The sequence below is a fragment of the Misgurnus anguillicaudatus genome, chromosome 3 (assembly GCF_027580225.2).
Source record: "Misgurnus anguillicaudatus chromosome 3, ASM2758022v2, whole genome shotgun sequence".
Classification (NCBI taxonomy): domain Eukaryota; kingdom Metazoa; phylum Chordata; class Actinopteri; order Cypriniformes; family Cobitidae; genus Misgurnus; species Misgurnus anguillicaudatus.
The window spans coordinates 12,688,592-12,704,343 of record NC_073339.2 but is presented as its reverse complement, the minus strand read 5'-3'; the positions used below and the strand labels follow the sequence as shown (position 1 = coordinate 12,704,343).

Below are 15,752 nucleotides of genomic sequence, written 5' to 3'. Positions count from 1 at the left end.
CAGAAGTCTGACATGTCTGGCAAGCACCAGTGTGGTCAGTTGCTCTAATCAGCGACCCCCACTATCAATGAACATGCGCAAATACACAATTTTGTTGATCTACAAATACAAATAATTGAGAAGCTAAACGTTTAATTTAGCATGTTTAGTCATGAGAGTAACACCAGTCTAGCCACTTTACCTTGAAGAGTAAATGGAGGGGGGTTGCTTTTACCATGTTACCAGATGTGTCTTTAGCCCTATTCGGACGGGATTAGTTTTACAGGGGGACCTCTGAGAAACTCATGCTTTTCAGAGGTCCTCTGTGTTTTTAATCCAGTCCGAATCGGCCATGTCTGTGTTTTTCTCTGACGACCTCCGTAAGAATTCCGGAGCAATTTACCTACTGTGTTTCCGCCGAACTCAGAGGTCCTCTGAGAAATAATACACAATAGTAAGACAAAACAAGTGAAACACAAAAAGAAAACAAATGGCGCAATAACGAAGTAATTTTAAATTATATTGTAATCATTCACTGCTTTACAGATTTCTCTCTAAACCGATTCCTGTGTCAACCTTCAACACCACGGCTGGAATGTGCTCGCTAATAGAGAACAGACTAAATCTGATTGGTTAACGCAGTAATTTTAATCACCTGAATGTCCGTACCAAGGATTAGTTCAGAGTATAATAGCATATACAGGAACAAAATCCATCCATACAGCCATTTTAATAACAAAACTGCACAAATGCCAACAGCAAAATTAAATCTCAGTCAATCTCTGCACAATTAAGGGTGCACAATGCCAATTCATTGAAACCGTTTTTCTTTTCATAAACAACCGGAACCACGTATCCAATGACTTGATGTCTTTCAGTTGTGTGTGTGTGTGTGTGTCTCTCTCTCTCTCTCTCTGCTTGTTTTACCCTGAATAAACAAGGCGGCACCACCGCTAATCCGAGTCAGTTGTGCACTGATGCTAAATTTGCAGCATTATCGCAAATTAAATAGTATTTTAGCTGAGATCAATGTAGTCCAATTCACAAAGGATTTTAATGTAGACAAATCGTTACAAAATCAAAAGCTAAAGCTAATCAAATGAAAGTACCTGTCATTACAATCATGTCTCTCAAAATTAACAAAGATCTGCTGTACTATTTTTGTTGTGTTTACTTGACACAACAGTACGACTGCAATCTGTGTTTAGTTACAGATAAACACAGGGAACTGATGAATAAATGGTAGCCTATCGGAAGTATTTTGGGAAACACTGAAAAGCCAATATAATCTCCAAACAACACCCCTCAAATGTTATGTGGAAGAGAAACAGTAGAACTGAATTAAACTGCACATCGCTGCACAGCAGGTGTAGTTTAGTTTGTGTTTGAAGATCTCATTAAAGTGTGTAAATGTTTTTAAATTCTGATAAAGGCCCTAAGCAACCAAATTTAAATAAAAGATACACTCATATAAAAGAAGTGGTGTGCCTTAATTTTCAAGAATGGTCAGAAAGTAATAAAATAAAACATAGCTACGATCCAAAAACATGATTGTATGCACAGCCGACTAATCACAGACACGACCTACAGAAACTGGCTGCAACCAGTTGTGACTGGTTTAGCTGTGAGTTACATAGCACAGCCCTTGTCGTTCTGATCTTGTTTCGTGTAAAGGATCCAGTATCCAAAACCTAGCAAGCGGAGCGAACTATCGACTATAGTTCATGATAAAATGAGTCAATCTATATTTTCCCTTCCAACTAGCTGAGCAATAAAAAAATGATTTTTTAAATCCTACATATCTGCTTAGCAACAAGAAAAGGAACATTTCAAACACTAAAGCGAAAATACTGAAACACGACACAACAGCAGTGCAACTGTGCAAACTGCAGCTTTAACGAATAGTCAGTCTTACAATCAGGTTCCTTTAAGAGCACCTCCCCCACTCTGCCATTTCATACTCACAGCTCTGCATTGCAATAACACAAAATGGCCACCAGCCCTTACCCTTTTGACAAACTAAAACAACTGCAGGAGTGTCACTAGGGTGAACTGAATAGGGAAAGACGTTTTCATAGCTTGTCTAATTTGTTTCCTGCTTGCATCTAATGCGATCCAGCATTCCTTTATGTCCACTTTTCCAAAATTGGCCCATTTTTAGTTTTATGCTGTTCTTTCATCAAGGTTGTGCCACTTAAAGACATGCCTTGTGTCCTATGGTTAAAAATTCTATTTGGCGCACCAGATGTTTGCTGCTCCTTTAGCTCCTCTGAGCTGTCTGAACATCATCATCATCATCATCTTGATTTCTGGCTTTTCTTCATCCTGGAACTGCTCTGGAGTATTTACTGAGTGCCTTCAAGAGTACTCTCGCTTTAACCTATGCAGGCAAACATCGCCTTGGACTAAATAACACTGGTTTCATATAAGTCTATTTCTGTAAGCTTCACTGCTACTTTATAATTCCTGTCTGTATGAAATGCATTGCAAATTAAATTTAAAAACGTAATATAACTTAAGCACCTTTGTTATATTATTATCATAATTATTTTTATTAATTACGCCAGCCTGTAATGTTCCTGGTCTGTAGACTAAAACCTTCAACACAAGGGTCCCTACCAAATACTTAGTTTAGTTTGACTTCTAAACAAGCAATCAAGACAGCTAATCAAGATCCTCAAAATCACTTGTAAATTACCAGCAGGTGTGTGAGAGGAGGGCTGGACCTAAACTCTGGACAAACCTCCTGGAACAGGACTGAGTACCTTTGCTATTGTATTTTTCGAACATCACAATGACTGGAAAAATCACGGTTTGTACGAGTATATTAACAAATAAAGTATTTAATACAACGCGTTAAATGCTTAAATGAGCAACCTTAAAAAAAATGCTAATACTTCATGCCAATGCAAAAAAAAGAAACCGTAAACACTCTCACCATGCGATATTACATTTAGTGTATTGTAGTCACATAATGTTTACACCTTTACATAAAGAACCTAACGAAAGATAGAAAGCAGTTAAAAAAACAGAAAGACAAAGCTGTGACCTTACACTGCTATCCTCAAATGAAGGCCACCTTCTGCTTGGAGGAGAAACTTGCAAGCCTGACTAGCTGTTCTAACGACAGGCTAGCACTGAGTCAGTGGGGGAAGGGCAAGGCTGGGAATGTACCACCAATTTTGCAGGGGTGGTACAATTGATGATTCGTTTACTTCGATGTTAAAAAATGTCCAGTAGATTGACGAGAGATATCTTTTCATTTGAATTAAGTTTTTTTTATATTAGTTTAAAGTTCAAATGCTCAAAAACAGAATTAAAATTGAGAGCTCTTTAAAATTAAATAAAGATCCAGATTTATCAAACTAGGTAGCAAATTTGTTTAGAGCACAGACATAGTGCAGTGTAGCTTCACCGTCTTGCTACCAACTAACACAGCAGAGCAGATGATGGAAAATTACTGAAGTGGGTGGACCATACCATTATGAAAATCAAAAAGGGGACACTAACCTTCATGTTACAACTACTCAGTCACCCAGCTTACATTACTACTAGTTAGTTCGGAGTTTACATTTTCTTATGAACCTCCAATAAAGCGGATTTCTACTTTATCCCGTTTTAATCCTGTTGTGAGGGAGCACATGCACTTCTTTCAAGGGAGCACACATAAGGAGTAAATAAAAGGGGAATGCAAATTTAACTTTAAACCTTGTGTTTAAAACGTGTTGACCGTTCCCACTATTGTATCTTTCAAAATTGCAGGAAATGCAAGATAAAGTGGTTTGGTCCTCAATGACCGAATCAGTCTGTAAGACGCTGCCAGAGTAAAACAAACCACTCTACATAACTCTAGAGAATCACTGCGCATTTAATTTTGCAGTGCCAAAATCGGACACAAAAATCAAAATGAGAAAAAGCAAAGGAGTCCTTACATTTTTGTGGGGGTAAAACCCTTGAAGTGAGAAAACGCACTCCTCCCCCACATGGTTGTATAATATGCAGGTCAAAATAAGTAGGAACCGTATAATTATTAAAAATAGTGTGAAGATGTGCAATTTCATTCGATATAAGGGGGAGAATGAAAAAATGGGCCAAGTTAACATGAATTCGAAATGAATTCTAATTATACTCTGTATCTGTTTAAAGACACATTACAACTCTGCACAGAAAGCTGTGCCATCCATAAGATCAACTGTTCATCAACCAATTCCTGCACAGCGTTCGAAGTTAAGTCCATCCACTAGATTGAAAACTAGTGAGACTGTTGGTCACGGCATTAATATTTTAATCATCTAAAGACCACCGCTATAGCGACTTCTGGGTAGCATGAATCAGTTCTAATTTTAAAGTCCATAAGGCCATTTCATAGTACTACGGACTAGTCAGTTCCAACCACCACAGGCTAAGCAGAGCATCCACATTAGAAGTTGAACACTGAATTTTTTAAGGTTCTGTAACAGCGGACGGTTTTACAGCGATCTTTCCCACACAGGCATTTACGCACACACCCATAGTGCTGCATCAACCGGGTTCCTACAAGCCCAAATGTCAGACTGAATGAATAGAACCACACACAAAATTGTGCCAGAAGATCAGACTACTCAAAGATGGAAAGAATTAATTAAATTTCCAAGTTTTCCCAAATGCTAAATTAAATCTGTAAAAATGTTACATATAAAATATTAACCGCACAATATCCACTGGCTCAATGTTTTTCGGTTGGTTGTCTCAAAACACCCACATGATTATTTTTTCACTGCACTGTTAATCACAATGTCTATTTCTAATGTTTATTTATGCACAAATTAAAAACATGGCAAGTACCCATGATTGATTAGAGAATTAAGAAACTGTAGGCATAGCTGTGTATTGCGCATACCTTGGTGTATACATACACACACTCATCATTTTACATATTTAGAATGATTAAAAAAAGATTCATACATTTATGACTGAAACATTGCTGACTTAATAAATATTTTAAAAATCTAATAAATACTGCATTGCACACAGCAGCTTTTATAGGTCAGTTATATGGAAAACAATAACTTATTTTTCATGCTAAACACTGGACAATATAATATATACATGGATATGCTTTCGGATGCTGCTTTGATAAGCAACAATGAATGGTTTGGTACAATAAAGGTGTAATTTTTTGAAAGATTACAGCCATTGCTAAAATAGTATATCAGAAGAAAAAGCAAGACCGGGACTATACCACGTTATCCCATTTTTCCCTCTGAATTGTTTTTACTAGATTTGTTTTAGCTTTATACTATATTTTATACTGCTCTAGCTTTATACTCTTTTGCCTGTAAATTCAGTGTAAGGGCACAGCTTTTTGTGATTATTTGATCCTGTACTATTCCGATTTGTAAACTGCTTCCAAAAAAGCATTTAATAAAGATTTAGATGTAAATACAGATCAGATTCTTACATTTTATATTACATTGACGTAGGGCTGGACGGTATATTGAGTTTTGGAATATACCGGTATTTTTCCCCAGCGGGATGAGACAATACAGTCTTTAGGTATGATTTTCCTACTTTGCACCAGAAGCTTTGCCAAAAATGTACACTGAGGCCAGTGTGAGGTCAGTTTCCAACCACTTTGCATGTTGTGCACCTGTATATTTTTAAACGGAAAAGAAAACCCTGTCTTTAAGTTTTATTTTCATTATACGTAGTTTCAATAAAGGTAATTGTGACATCTCACATGAGGCTTTGACTTGCATGTAAACATTTATTCCACTTTGTAGAATATACCAGGATATATATCGTATCATCATTTATCCCAAAATTGCCGAGATGTTAATTTAGGCCAATAACGCCCTGCCCTATATTGACGGATAAGACACAGCTGTCAAACTCTCTTCTGCTAACATAAACTAAAGGTCCACCCACATCCTATAAAAACTTTACTGAGAACCAAATTGAGAAACATAGATAGCCGGCCCTGGAATATACCGTTCAACATATTTCAGTGGAGCACCGTCATCTAAACCACACCAAAAATAAACACTAAGCAGTATAACACACAGAGGACTGTAGTTTAAATATTTAACACAATCAGGGAATGAATTTCAAACAACCTTCCATATGACATTCGCATGTTGTACTGTCCTCCAAAATTTGTCCTCCAATGCTACATCATAAAAAACAAGCTACTCACAGACATGACCAGAACAAACTGGCTGAAACTAGCTCATACCAGTTTTAGCTGCAGGTCAGAGTTCTCTCTCATGTATTGGTCTGAAAACTAACCAGCGCATTAGACTACCAGATTAATTTAAAAATTAACGGATTTGTGTTTTACTGTTTTTCGAACATTCTTGGCTTATTATTTGCCTTGATTAAAAAGATGTATTTTATAACAGCTCTACAGTTTTAGAACACATTCAAATCACTAGAATAAACAAAAACATTCCTGAAACCCTGGAATGACTAGTATCAAGCACTACACATCAGACGCAAACGGTGCACACTGCTGCTTCAACAGAGTCAGATTTACCACGAGGTCTCTTTAAGAGCCCCTCCCCCCACTCAGCCATTTCATACTTGCGGCACTTCAGTGCAGTTACACAAAATGGCCACCAGCAAGATAGATGGCAAGCTAAACAACATGTTCTCATAAATATTGCACAACTTAAATTGTTGGCAGTTTAAGTCTCTGTTTCCCACAAACTAATCTGCTATGATATGGCACAGAGGTGTCCGTTTTTTTATTCTTCTATGCCCTCTGGATAACGTAAAAAATGCAGCTGATACGTCAGGTTCCTCCTGCGTTACGGTTCCTGTTTCAGTCTACTGGCTGCGCTACATCCTGAATCTGATAATGCTCATGTGTTTTCATAAAATGGTGCTTCACTAACCAACTAGAAACATCTCTGTGGGAATGTCATGCTTGCAATCTTAAATTTTACTCTCATCAATTAAAAAAGGTAACCACTTTCAACAACTAGGCTACTTCCAATTCTCTCACATATTTCAATGACCCAAGTTTACCATTTAAAACTAATTAAGATGCAACTCATGCATGGTTACATAAACATTACAGCAAGACTTTAGCTGCTGTTATCCATGCCAATTGTGATATCTGTGCGTTCTTATAGAGACCGAAGTTGGACAACGGCTTGTGCGATCTTCTTCCAGTTATGGTCAGAGTCAAGGCCACAGGAACCCATCCTGCTGTATGCCACAACAACATTGTTGCAAGTTGCCGGGAATCGGCAGGGCCACTAAGCCAGCAGGGAGTTAAGTTGCTGGGGCTGTTGATACCCATCAGCTAAGAGACGCAGGCATGTATCCACACTCCCTCTGGATCTCAAACCACTGTGTATCTTAAGCTTAGTACTTAAATTCAGTGGGAAAAAAACAAGGGCTTAAGGTCCCAAATGTTTTTCATAAAAGGCTTGGTTTTATGCGTCACTACGTTCTGAAATGTGTTGGACTGCAATACATAACGCAACGCGTTTGCAACTACAGTCGCAATGGAGCAGCAATTCCAGGAAAATCATGCGGAGCACGTTACACATTTGCTGAGCTTAAACAACATGATTAGCTTATTGGCCAAAAAAAAGAAACTTATAGGTAATACGCAAGACGGCAGTTAAGTGCGTTCCAAAGCTGCGCGCAATGCGCTGGCTGAACATTCATGAATGCATTTGCGGCCTTGAGAACAGCATGCTACTGGCCCAACGGTCCTTTCGTCAACCCACGCTGACAGTCCTCACATTTGACATCTTGTGCCTGACCAGTGACAGAAAAGCACCATCATCTCTAGACATTTACTAAACCATTTTTTAGATAAATATAAGTCATAATTTTGAGCTGTTGATGGAAACTTCACATATCCACATATTCTTAACAGAAAATGACAAAGAATTGTTTGCTCAATCCAAACAAAGATTAATTTTGTGAAAGGTTTATTTAAAAGTTTAATCAAACACGAGGCATTTGCTCAAGGCCCTCTGAATCACTTGTAAATCATCAGCAGGTGTGCTAAAGGAAGGTTGGACCCAAACTCTGCTGAGGGGAAAATCTCCAAGCACAAGACTGAGCACTCCCAAACCACTTTATATCTGCCAAAAGACAACTGGTTAAAATTCTGCACAAGGTTCCAAGCACACTAGACGCCAGTCAGTATCACATTACAAAGCGAAATATGTATTCTTTTTTAATAAAAAAAAAATGTTAGCACATGCCCGCTAATGCTAACGAATCGCAAAACACGCTACAAAATATTTCATTTAGTTACATTTGATGCAATTTAACAAACACTCACACACAAAGAATTCTGATGAAAACAGTAGCAAACTATGAAAAACAACAGAGAGAATAAAAGCAGGAACCTTACAGTGCTTTCCTCAAATGCAGGCCACCTTCTGTTTGGAGGAGAAATTTTCAAGCCCGCTCTAGCCTTTATACAATCAAGAGCAGAGCACTAAAACTGAGCCAGATGGGGGAGGGGCATGGCTAAGATCGTACCATGAATTTTGCAGGGGTGTTCTTGTTTGCTTAACAAACTAAATATAACTGACAATGAAAAATTGGCAATGCTGTGAATTTAACTCTAAGAGATAGCGAAACATTTTAATTGCTTTTCCATATATGTGAAAATAATATTTTATTATTATAATTTTTACAATAATTCATATATTAATATTTTTTAAAATGGATATGCTCTGAAACCAATCTGAACTGCATAGTTGACCTTAAAATACCAAACTATCTAAAATACATTCTGGAGCACAGTCACACTGCAGTGCTGCTCCACAATCCTACACAGCCGCATGTAACGCAGCTGTGCGGGCAATGGAAAATTACTGGAGAGTACGGGGCATACCATTATAGTAACGCATGGGAGGAGACACTAATTGTATCGCGCCAGAAGAAGTAATAAAAATAGTCACTCTGCAATTTTTCTTCATTGAATAGCATAGTTGGCCTTAAAATAACAAATACAATCTGGAGCACCTTCAGACTGCCGTGTGCTCCACAATCTTGCAATCAAGTAACACAGCCGAGCAGACAATGGGAAACTACTAGTAGGAATGCAAAAGGTGAAGACACTTAATTGTATCGCTAGAGGTTGCCAGGCAAATCAAAAATAGCCATTCTGCAGTTTTTCTTGATTGGGCGTGGAACAATTCACTTCTCTTACCTTTCTAATCCTTTATCTTGTAATGTAGCTGGAGCAAAACAGTCATTAGAAAGTAATCGTTTAACTAAAATCCAGTTGGTGTCACAACCATATATTTTAATACAATCTCAATTCTCTACTAGTTGGGGTAGCTTATAGGATTTATTTGGAATAACCAAATGAATATGGTCTGCTGTATCCCCTAATTTCTGTAGATTTATTTAAATTAGTATGTAATTGACAAAGCTCAGCGCACCGTAGCTCATCACTTTGCACAAATCGAGTGTAGTTGCTTCTAATCAAACAAAACAAGTCTCCTCTATGTAGTTGCAATCCGGATTATCCGTGTGTAATTTGTTCGTAAAAAAGAAAGGACATAGCAAAAGGAGACTTCATACTAAACAACATGCTTGCTAAATTGCACTGATTTACACAGAATTGAAAATGAAGAAGAGCCATAAAGAAACAGCAGCTTTTTGGTTGCCGCTATATGCGTGACTCTTCTCTTTTGCTCCATTAATCTCACAATTTTATTGGTTGTTTGTCACTGTTGCATTTCTCAGTGCACACACCAGGTCACTGTATTCCCATAGCTTAACTGGTAAAGCATTACGTCAGGGGCGCAAAAAGGTTTAATTCCCAGGGAACACACGTATTGACATAAAATGTAAAGCTTGAAGTCACTTTGGATAAAAGCATAAATGTAAATGGTGCACACTAGGAAATCGCTGACATCTACGTGATGTGAGATGGCTACAATCTATTTGTCGTAGACTAGTCAACTCAAATAAATTAGTTTTTACTTTTTAAAAACAAACTGGTAACAATCAGTGTGAAAACATAATGTAGATTACAGGACACAACATTACGGCAACCTTCTGCCATCAAGAAAACTGCATGTAATTAAATTGCATTTTGAAAATTCGAGTCCTTTCGGTCATTTCATGAATTCCATGAATTGGATATTCTTTAATCTTTAACAATGTCGCCTGGTGATTTGTCCTTGAATCCACTGTCACATTTAATAAACCGTTTCTTCTTTAAATATACCAACTACATAATCCCTCATACTGTGTATCAAAACAAATGTCACTAGCAACCGATGATACCACAATTCTCCTTGATATTAGACTCTATTTGGACACAGTTTGAGTTACAACAACTTCCAGGTAAACTGGGAACAACACACAAGGATAAAACTGTTTGGTTTAAGCTGATGCGTGTTACAATTTGAAAAGGAGGGAGGGGTGATGTGACAAAATTAATTATTTGTCAAATGTTTTAACGTTGTAATGAAAACGAAAACACGACTATCAGAGTATCATTTAACAGGGTGGTTCTTTTCCTCACTATAACCAACCTGAAGCTAATCCAGGTCGACAACAAAATGAACACACACAAAAAAACTCCATCCTGGTGAACCCAAAACCTAGTCATGAGTACTACTCATTTCATAATGTATATTATAAATGTTATTAATTAAAGATCTGCTTGTATCTGCTTTTAACTTAGTCCTTTTCATTCTTGTGAAAGACCAGCAGATGATCGATACATGTAATCATTGTGCGAAGTGACTGGTCTGAAAGATTCAAAATTTCGAAAAGCCTTGTTTCTCCTACCACTAATGTTTAATAGATGAATAGTAGCCAGCAGCTGTCAGAAAGAATAAATAAATAAAGTAAAATAAAAATGCCAAGTTTCGCTGTGATCATACATAGGAAACTTTCCACACCACATTTCATGATTATTGCAAGCAACGAAAAGCTTTATGTTAAACCAACTGTCCCTGATATTCATTTAATACTACTAATACAACCATGCTAGCCTTGCAGAAAAATAGGAGTCATACTAGTTCTGAGTATCACATGAGCCAATCCCGAGCAGCCACATGAGAAGGGATGTGGGGGAAGGGTGGCAGCAAGGAGACTGTACCATGTTCATTACAGGGGTTTTTAGGTGTTGTCTAACCACAGTCGCAAAACAATCACAGTGACAATTTCAACATAAGCGTGAACGGTTATTCTATGTAACATCACATCTACAATGTATTTTTCACCTAGTAGCATGAAAAAAAAACAGAATATCTTTCATAAATCCTCCAATGATAATTTCAGTGTAAATATTTGTCTCCATAAAAGTAATAAAGGGGACAGCAATAGTTTTTCAGATGCTAATGTCAAAGTAAATATGTTAAATTAGCTAGCATCTGCTGTTAGTGCTCAGAAGAAAAACCCTCCACCCATAGAACATGTCATTGGGTCACAAAAAGAAAATCAACACCACCCATCTTAAGATAAAATCCTTTTTTCAATAATAATCTGTTATAAAAGTCATCTGACAGATAGAAAGCTAGAATGAAACGTATTATTGGCCCAGCTCACACAAAGTCCAGAAGTTACTGCCAGACTATGTGGTATGACATAAGTCAATGGGTATGACAGACTATGTAGCATGATCAACGTACAAAGACGGTTCTGGTTTAGATATCGTTGACATTGGCTTTCAAATGTCATGTGACTAATTGTAACTTGTTCTGAACTCTGGCACTGGCTTGTCACTTTTTTTGCATGGTCAGCACAGGCAACTCCGTTTGTGATAAAATGTTTATTTGGATGTGAAGCTACTTTTGTTAAGCTACTATTCTTTCATAAGCTAAATTCATGCCATAAAACTACACTAAAACAAATGATCTTCGGCACAGAATTAATAATCGTAAAAACATAAGAAATCGATATAAACCACTTAATACAAAAATAATATTGTTTGAAATGTGTACAGATAACAATAAAAATACACTATTTATGCAGCACTAATAGCTAACAACGTAAAATCTGTTGCTGTTCACAGTTCACTACTCAATCAGGAAGCAAGGCTGTTCCTCAACCGGTTTCAGCCAGTTCTGCTCCTTTTTTTTTCACTCAGGCTAGAAGAGGCTCTTATTTCCATTACTTGTTTCATTTCTATGTATATTTATTTAATTAAAAAAATGTAAAACATTTTACAGACATATTGTTCTTGGCAATTACAGTGCGATTGTGAGTACTTACACTATTATGAACAAATAAAATAATAAATGCAAAAAAAACCTGGAAGGTACAACACATTTCGATGCATTTCAATTTTTGGATGAAACAAACAGCACAACCTAGATCCGCTACACACCAGCACACTTTAACAGTGCTTCGTATGTAAAGGACACTCCAACACTCATGGGACTGCACATTATACGCAACGTACTTGTCAGCACCCTGCCTGGATCTGTTGCACTTTATAGTACATTCAGACTAGATGTTTGAATAAACCATTTCTATACTAATGTCGCAACATAAACGTGAAAACATTCACAGGAAATGCCTAGCACACCAGCACAGCTAGCCTGTGATTCACAGACAAGCACAGTCAGCCCCTCCCCTTTGTGAGCATAGTGAACGTCAATGACCGAGTGGAAAATTACAGACAGACTGGGTTATACCATTTCAAAAGGTCTTTAGGGGTGGAGCATGGAAGTTTTCTTTATGTATTGTAAGATGAGGACCATGAACAGTCAATCATCATAGACAAGAAGAAAATATTCAGATATTGCTTAATTAATGAAAAAGTGAAGCGAATAATGAAGGTGTTGAACAAGTAGCAAGACTTTTAGATACTTTTTTTTTTTCGAAACAAGGGTGGTAATGGCAGTGTCTTGAATTTAGTTAAATGCACAATAAATCACACTTAGATCATCTCTCAGTTCTTCTAAGTCAGAGCTACAAGAGTCCTTTTAAAACAGACCACTCAGCTGAATGATGGACACGGCAACTTGTGGATAGTTAGCAAAAGTATTGCTTCTCAAATGGACGCATCTTCGAAAAAAGGCACAGTGCCTCCATTGGCCTGATGCTTCAGTCTGACAAGATCAGACTATTGAGTTCATTAGATACTGTATATGAGTCATACTACTCATTGTCAAACATCTGCTGTCCAGCTTAAAGTTCACCTGTCCCAAAAGGACATAATTGTGCAGTCAGCTTCCAAACCCACAAAACTTAATAACAGATGAACAGGTCTACAGATAAATAGTCAACCTCAAAGGAAATTTGGGACAAAAGTGTGCCATGTTCACCTTAAACAACACACAAAGATGCCACAATTGCCCACAGCATTCACAACTTCATGGAACTCTCTTCATGGAATGGTGACGTAAAAATGTCGTGTCACAAAGATAAAACATACAGTCCAGGGCTCAACGCAAATAATTTTTATAGTGGCCCGGTCAGGCCAGTGGTTCAGGTTTTCACTTGCTCGGCCAAAATTTTCACTGGCCCCAATAAAAAAAAATTATAATTCAAAAGTCAAATATAGTTGTATACATATACAACAGACAGGGTGAAGCACTGGCCGATCGGGCAAGTGACAATACTTTTTACTGGCCCGAACATCTCTCGCGCTTGCCCCGGGCCACCGGGTAGTCCTTTATGTTGAGCCCTGGAGTTTGTCCCCTCAATTTAAATTTTATCACAAATTACCCCCAGAACAGCTGAAAATACAATATCAAATGAGATGGTAAGTTTCTATGACAGTTAAAAGAAACTGCCAGTGTTTTCTTCACAGATTACCAAACAAGTTTCTTACGTAGCAAACAGGACACACAATTTGTATTAGATCGAAGAATTAACTTTTAGGTCCAATACTTTAATTTTTGTAACACAATCACCCAAATTTTAAGAATATTATGAAAACCTTAAAATAAGTTAAAATAACTAAATTGCTAGAAAAACTATATGTTGTAAAGTGAATACTCTCAAACTACCCAATTCCCAAATAATTATTTTGAAGTATTGCTACGTTGTGGCAAGCCATTGGTTTGGTTTGTAGTAATAACATTTTAGTTAAATAGGATTTATAACTGAATAGGGTTGAGCCTTGTCACTGATTTCCCCAAACAATTCTATTCTAATAGAATTGAGTCAAGTTGCAGATCAAAGTCACAGATCAAAGTAATAGTAAGAAATGAATCTGTAACATGGTAAACAATCATTGCAGATTTGTTATTCTTTCCTAATATACATATGGATTGAAATAGAGCATCCATAAAAGTGATGTTTGTGACACATGGCTTGTTAATAAGGAAGGGACATATTTTGTTTAACTCATTCAACATGGACAGAAGTTTCCATCCGAATGTATATTATTTAGTTTACATAAACTTAACCTCTAAATACATGACATCAATGAGAATGACTTGTTTGTGAGTGTGTGTAGTAAAGCCCACTTTTTCTTAGTCTTTTTACTGCTTTCCACATTTTTTATAATGCAGATCTCGGCTTACACTCCTACTAGATTTTCTTCGCAGAGACACAGATGCACAGACAACCTCTGCATTTTACTGACGTTTACCTTAAATGTGTTATCTATCTGCATCATTTTTGTTTAAAAATGAACAAAACAACTTACTGCACAAGTACATAACAATTATTGTGCAAAACACTTACCTTACCCTAAATTGCAAAAGTAAGATTATAATAACAATTTATAATTTCAGATATTGGGTATGTTGTGATGGGTAAGTCAGTCACGTATAGATATCTAATGTAACCTGCAATATTTTCAATATATTTTTGATTGAAATAGAAAGGCAAAAATTACAGCTTGCAGCTTTATGTAAATTAAAATAACCTCCTCTGGACTAGGTTAGGTTCAAGGAGTAATGTCATGGTTACTATCATACCCAGAAAGCTAATCTGGTTTTGGGAAAGTTAAGGTTAAAAATATCTTGTTAACTTATCTGATTTAATGTTAATTCTGCATTCATATAAATATTGCCTCAACTAATAGGATATATTTGAGGTGTAACTGACAGGGATGGATCTGTTTGACTGACCAATGGTAGACTGACTGAATGAATGATTAGAAAACTTGTTTAAAAACAATCACTGTTTTTGCATTTCCACATGTTGACACTAGGGTTAAAGAGATTACAAATTCAACCTTAAACTATAACGTTTCTAAATCTCACATAAGTGCACATGTTATAACTGCATAACGCATGCATGTATACACTGCCAATATAAAAGCAGTCTTCTTGTCTTTTTAAAAACAAACAAACCAACATATCTTTCAGAAAATGTTTTAAATCAACACAATTAATGTCAAAATACGTTTAAAATAAAATTATGTTAAGTCTTTAAAGTATAAGGAAAGTGATACATTTATTTCGTTTTAAATAGAAGAGCCTGTAAACTCACCTCGTCTTTTAGTCAGTCTGAGGAAACAACCGGTATCTTCAAAATTCGTTACCACAATGAGCTGTTTGTTTTTGTAAAACTTTACACTCGGCGCATCAGAGACCGCGGTTTCTGCCGGTAACGACTTTATCGTCAGCACGCAACGGAATTAGGTACAGTCATTCAAACGGCGACACAAGGTGACTGACTGTAGGCTACAGTGCTAAACGGCTGACAGCACTGCACGGTGTACTTGGCTTGGTGATTCGCGCTCTCTTCGCTTCTCCAGTTGTACAACAACGAGGGGAGGGGACACGTGTTTCGCGGGACATATCGGTATTTAAGCTCCTCCTACCAGATCTTGAACGGTTACAGAAACGCTTCGACTCGGGTGTTATCCAGTGTACCACTGTATATCTATT

At 37.0% G+C, this 15,752-nt stretch overlaps 1 protein-coding gene across 8 annotated transcripts in view; it reads right to left on the bottom strand.

Annotated features, from left to right (window-relative positions):
• atf7ip (activating transcription factor 7 interacting protein) overlaps positions 1 to 15,752 on the bottom strand; it is a 38,294-nt gene extending 22,542 nt beyond the window's left edge. For 4 of the 8 annotated variants that reach the window (XM_073861569.1, XM_073861609.1, XM_073861565.1 and 1 more), the window contains exon 1: positions 2,918 to 2,941. In XM_073861569.1, coding sequence (XP_073717670.1) covers positions 2,918 to 2,920 — 3 coding nt within the window. In that variant the 5' untranslated portion in view covers positions 2,921 to 2,941. Of the gene's footprint in view, positions 1 to 2,917; positions 2,942 to 3,033; positions 3,349 to 8,338; positions 8,426 to 15,351 lie in introns of those variants that run through there. The other 4 variants (XM_073861576.1, XM_073861578.1, XM_073861583.1 and 1 more) reach the window with 4 other exon arrangements.